General features: G+C 46.0%; 1 protein-coding gene across 2 annotated transcripts in view; it reads left to right on the top strand.

Annotated features, from left to right (window-relative positions):
- The first annotated feature begins 2,186 nt into the window (after positions 1 to 2,186).
- The window catches only part of LOC141166216 (uncharacterized), a 115,650-nt gene continuing 111,836 nt past the window's right edge, over positions 2,187 to 6,000 (top strand). The window contains exon 1 of one of the 2 annotated variants that reach the window (XM_073652685.1): positions 2,187 to 2,424. In XM_073652685.1, the coding sequence (XP_073508786.1) occupies positions 2,278 to 2,424 (147 nt within the window). In that variant the 5' untranslated portion in view covers positions 2,187 to 2,277. The remainder of the gene's footprint in view (positions 2,425 to 6,000) is intronic. The other variant, XM_073652684.1, reaches the window with a different exon arrangement.

The raw sequence follows: 6,000 nt of genomic DNA, 5'->3' as shown, positions 1-6,000 counted from the left end.
TGCTTCGGGACCACGGGATACTTAGTGAAGAGCATCAGGAGGCACCCCAAGGCATAGGGGCTGGGACTGGCACTAGGATGCCTTACGGTGGACAGCCGAGCTCAATCCTTATAAAAGCTTTTTAACTGCAGCAGCTTTAGTGGACGCTACTGGAGCTGGAATTACGCGGCTGCTGGCATGAGACTTGCCCTCCAATAGATCCTTGTAAATGGATTTAAAGTGTATTCATTCAAATTAGAGGGACAATTTAAATTAAAAAGCTTAGAGCTGCCTCCACCACAGGGGGGCTCTCTCGACCCACCAGCGGACAGGCACCAGTATTGGGAGAGGGGGGCTGGCTGTCAGGGTTCACCGCGGCTCTGGCACAAACCCGGCGACACGGAGGTGGCACGGGCAGGAGCGGACTGGCCGTCTCGGCTTCTCACTTTTTGGATTTTAGAAGGGCATGACATGCCTATATCTGTGTCTCCCCCTCCTTTTACTCCTCCACCTCTTTTCTTTTCGCATGACTATATGTACTTGTCACTTTTCCATGTGTTAGTTGTGTCTTCTGAGCAGTTTGTCAGCTTTTGGACACCTTTGAAGGTGTTTTCTATGTGTTTCTATGTGTTTTTGTTTGCCTGCCATTGGTTTTAACGGTGTTCGAAGGTGTTTGACGAACAGTTCGACGAACAGTTCGGCGAACACACGGGTGTTCGACGAACCGAACCGAACTCGAACACTACGGGGGTGGCTCAACACTATTTGGAATGCAGTTATATGTGATATGTCTGACGGAGAACCACGGTTTTAAAAAGCAAGCCTGTAGTTTACTAATAATATTCTTCACAACAATCTTGTGTGAATAGCTTTGCTGACACACTGCAACAAAATGGAAATGGAGGATAGAGATGGCTGAATTTGGAACGCAGTTATATGTGATACTTCTGATGGAGAACAACGGTTTTAAAAAGCGGGCCTGTAGTTTACTAATACTATTCTTCACAGCGACCTCGTGTGAATAGCTTCGCCGACACACTGCAACAAAATGGAAATGGAGGCCAATATTTTCCACGTTCACTACAAATTTCTGGATTTTTATTGCTGTAATATGGAAAAGATCTGGCTGTATTCTGCAGTGCTAATGAGCAAATGGAGCATAAAAATTGTGTACTCTGGATTGCTTTTTAAGAACCTAATTCACAGATTATATGTATCCCTTCTGACCTCCGGAAGTGCCGGCACACGTGACCGTTATGCGTTCCAACATGCGGTTCACAGCGCACTTCCTGTGAGGTTCCTTTAGCAACAAGGGATGGACTGGGATACGCATGCGCCTCCCACTCCAGGTACGTGACCGCTATTGAATTTATAAGTATAATGACGCTGTAGTCTCCTATTGGGTAAGAGAACATATATACACCTTGGCCCCCATCTCCATAGACACGCCCCCGGAAGAAGCGTTGGCAAAACGGCGTTGGGGTGGGGAGGACACCATATGGGTGGCAGCTGATCTATTTGGTAACTTTACTTTAACCATACGGCATTTTAGGCTCAACAATTTACCACCTGTTTCTAGGCTTTTGTTTTTTTTTCTCTATGATTACTACACCTATAGAACTATGCACTTTATTTTTTTAGGATGGTATTGGAGTATTGTGATATCCAGGGGTAGAATTCTTGTGTGAATCATGTTCAATTACATATAATCTGTGAATTAGGTTATTTATATTATATTTTATATACCTTATCTTGAGGATTCATTTGATTATATATCACTACAAATGTAAGCATAGTTTAGGATTAATTTATCTTCATTTCCTATTTATGTATGTGTCTCTCCTGTATAGAGGTTGTCTCCTTTCTTTTTTAAGTATTTTTAAATCATCTTAAATAAAATTGATGTTTTAATATATTCACTGGTATCTCTTCTTTAGCCAGACTGCCAAGTGATTACAGATCTGGTTCTTGAGCTTATATATGTATTTTGAAGTGTCCAGTAATGGATTCCTATAGGACATTTTTGTAATTAATCATGTTCACTGTTGTTTCCAAATAGATTGGTCGTTTAAGTCGCACAGCGACAATTATGGATCTGAATAATTTTCATTTAGACATAAAAAAACAACTTTTACCTCTGCTCCTGTCTATGGACAGAAAGGGTTACTATACCGGTTACTCCACCTATTTGCAGTTTTTTTTCTCATTGTAACCTTTTTATTTTCTAGCACTTCCTAGTCACATTCTTCCTTGTATGACCAGAGTGTATTTTACAACAAATTGCAGCAACCTCGAAAAATGGATCCTACTAAGGTTGAATGGACTACAACTGAATTTAGTCTTCAAGGATATGTGACCACCTTCCATAATGCGTTTCCCAACATCATCAGGATCACAGAGGGGTTCCTTGGAAAACAGGAGATAGACAGTATCAGCTCCAGCACGGTGAGAACAGTATAGAATAATATATACAGGTGTTATAACCTGCTGGGTAAAGCTGTCTGACTTTTCTGAACATTATGCACGGTTTTATAATCTTCTGTTTCATAGTTGGTAGATGTTCTTATTAAAATTATTTTTTATATTTGGGTATAATATTTTCCATTTTTGTTTGCTGACTGCCTGCTCTGTAATGTTTTGTGTTACATAAAGTTACAGAAGGAGTTCATCTAGGTAGATCAGTAATCGGTGCTATCAGTCGCAGACAACAATAACAGACCAGAGTAGTTCGGAGGTCAGTAAAAGTCTGGAAAACGCTATTATTATTGTTATTTTTAGGATTTGTTCAATGATCCTTTTAGTAATCCCCTTTTATTCCCTGTTGTAGGTGTTGCTCAGAGCTCAGATTGCTGTTACTGTACGCTTCCATTTTTAAAAGAGATCTAATTATATTCTTTTTAACAAGCATGTTCTTATTATGCTCGTTTTTTTCAAGAGGTTCCCGATACACATTAGATATTACAAAATACATTTAATGTGTATTGGCAGCTCTAAGGGAAGCTGTCATCAAAGTTGAGGTTATTAAATTAGGAAGCTATAGAACTCATAAATGATTTTGTAGACATCCCCATGTTCATATGTCTACATACTCAACTATTTGTTTCACATGGATACAGTTAAATGTGCAATTAAAAAAAAACATTTTTCAAGGATTTGACTTCTATCAATGAGACAACTACTGGCTTCTCCTATCAAAACATAAGAAGTAAGCATAATTGGTGGTACAATAATCTTTTGTCGTTGTAATATTGACTTAATGGCTTATAACTCAAATCTACATTTTATTACTTTGGATGATCAAACTAGATGTTTTATGAGATGGGTCATCTGATGCGACAGGTCACATGTCACAAGACAAGTCATGAGATGAACAAAGTCGCTAAGATGCATGTTTGCGAGGCAATAAAAGTCAGGAGGAAGTTTTTTGCCTTATACATTGCCCTAAATATGGCATTTAACTTGTCAAAATTAATACGTCAGACCATAGACTAAAAAACAACTCACACAGAGATAATCAGTTACTCTATACCAGAGGTCCCCAACCTTTTTTGCACCAGGGACCGGCTTTAAGCAAGACCAGTTTTCCATGGCCCGGTGGGGGTGGGGGCGGGGGCGGGGCTTTGGTCATATGGGGGTGGGGTTGTGGAGGGGTGGAGCTGTATGGGGAGGATGCTGGCGGGACCTCGGTGTACAGCGCTGCTAAGTAGCAGCATTGTACATTGAGCGTCAGTGTATACAGCGCTGCTGCTTAGCAGCGCTACACACTGAACACCGGTACCGGGAGCCGCGTCACTGAAGCCAGTCTGCTGCCCCAGCACGCCCCACATATCATGTTCTGCCGGGGGCGTGTCAGTGAGGAGAGCCTGCCGCCCCACCCCGTCAGGAACACACCATGCTGTGCAGGAGGGCCGCGTCACTAAGACCCGCCCCGTGACGTACAACAGGTACCATGCTGTGCTGTGGAGGGCTGCGTCACTAAGACCCGCCCGACGCCCCACCCCGTCCTGCATAATGTTCTCTGCCGGGAGCTGCGAGCTGTCACGGCTATGGCAGAAAACATTATAAATCCACACAGAGCGAGCTCTGACCAGGCGCAGGGCCGCGGAGCTAGCTGTCAGCGGCAGGGCCGGCTCCAGGTTTTTCTGGGCCCCGGGCGAAAGAGTCTCAGTGGGCCCCTTTAACACATACCACGATTCATGATGCACAGATACCGCAGAGAAATATATATATAGTACAATGCAAAGATTTCACTTCATGAGTGATATCTATTGTAAATTCTACAATAGCTCAGAAACCGGTGAATCGCTCCACACAGAATAGTGGCCCCCATATAAGGCTCCATACGGAATACTGGTCCCCATATAACGCCCATACGGAATACTGGCCCCCATATAACGCTTCATACGGAATACTGGCCCCCATATAAGGCCCCATACGGAATACTTGCCCCCATATAAGGCCCCATACGGAATACTTGCCCCCATATAAGGCCCCATACGGAATACTTGCCCCCATATAAGGCCCCATACGGAATACTGGCCCCCATATAAGACCCCATACGGAATACTGGCCCCCATATAAGGCTCCATACAGAATACTGGCCCCCATATAACGCTTCATACAGGATACTGGCCCCCATATAACGCTCCATACAGGATACCGGTCCCCATATAATGCTGCATGCAGGCTGTTACCCCCCACATAATGCCCCATACAGGCTGTCCCCCCCTTATAATGCTCCATGCAGGCTGTTACCCCCCACATAATGCCCCATACAGGCCCCTCCCTTTTAATGCTCCATGCAGGCTGTTACCCCCACATAATGCCCCATACAGGCTGCCCCCCCCCTTATAATGCTCCATGCAGGCTGTTCCCCCCCACATAATGCCCCATACAGGCCCCCCCCTTTTAATGCTCCATGCAGGCTGTTACCCCCCACATAATGCCCCATACAGGCTGCCCCCCCTCTTTATAATGCCCCATGCAGGCTGTCACCCCTCCTCTTTATACTGCCCCATGCAGGCTGTCACCCCTCCTCTTTATACTGCCCCATGCAGGCTGTCACCCCCCCTCTTTATAATGCCCCATGCAGGCTGTCACCCCTCCTCTTTATAATGCTCCATGCAGGCTGTCACCCCTCCTCTTTATACTGCCCCATGCAGGCTGTCACCCCTCCTCTTTATACTGCCCCATGCAGGCTGTCACCCCTCCTCTTTATAATGCCCCATGCAGGATGTCCCCCCCTCTCTTTATAATGCCCCGTGCAGGCTGTTCCCCACCTTATAATGCCCCATGCAGGCTGGTCCCCACCTTATAATGCCCCATGCAGGCTGTCACCCCTCCTCATTATAATGCCCCAAGCAGGAATCCCCCCCTCTTTATAATGCCCCATGCAGGCTGGTCCCCACCTTATAATGCCCCATGCAGGCTGTCACCCCTCCTCATTATAATGCCCCAAGCAGGAATCCCCCCCTCTTTATAATGCCCCATGCAGGCTGTTCCCCACCTTATAATGCCCCATGCAGGCTGTCACCCCTCCTCTTTATAATGCCCCAAGCAGGAATCCCCCCCTCTTTATAATGCCCCATGCAGGCTGTTCCCCACCTTATAATGCCCCATGCAGGCTGTCACCCCTCCTCATTATAATGCCCCAAGCAGGAATCCCCCCCTCTTTATAATGCCCCATGCAGGCTGTTCCCCACCTTATAATGCCCCATGCAGGCTGTCACCCCTCCTCTTTATAATGCCCCAAGCAGGAATCCCCCCCTCTTTATAATGCCCCATGCAGGCTGTTCCCCACCTTATAATGCCCCATGCAGGCTGTCACCCCTCCTCTTTATAATGCCCCAAGCAGGATGCCCCCCCTCCCCTCTTTATACTGCCCCATGCCTCCATACATAAAAAAAAAAAAAAAAATCAAATACTCACCTCCCTTCTCCTCACCTGCTACCTGCTGCCCGCCGCTCGCTGCTCGGCTCCGAACTCCAGCGTTGTCGTTTCTTCCCGCTCAGCGCTCCCTGT

Source organism: Phyllobates terribilis, unplaced genomic scaffold (assembly GCF_046119375.1).
Source record: "Phyllobates terribilis strain yellow unplaced genomic scaffold, ASM4611937v1 Scaffold_11__3_contigs__length_659146591, whole genome shotgun sequence".
Lineage (NCBI taxonomy): Eukaryota > Metazoa > Chordata > Amphibia > Anura > Dendrobatidae > Phyllobates > Phyllobates terribilis.
This window is presented reverse-complemented; position numbering and strand designations above follow the sequence as displayed.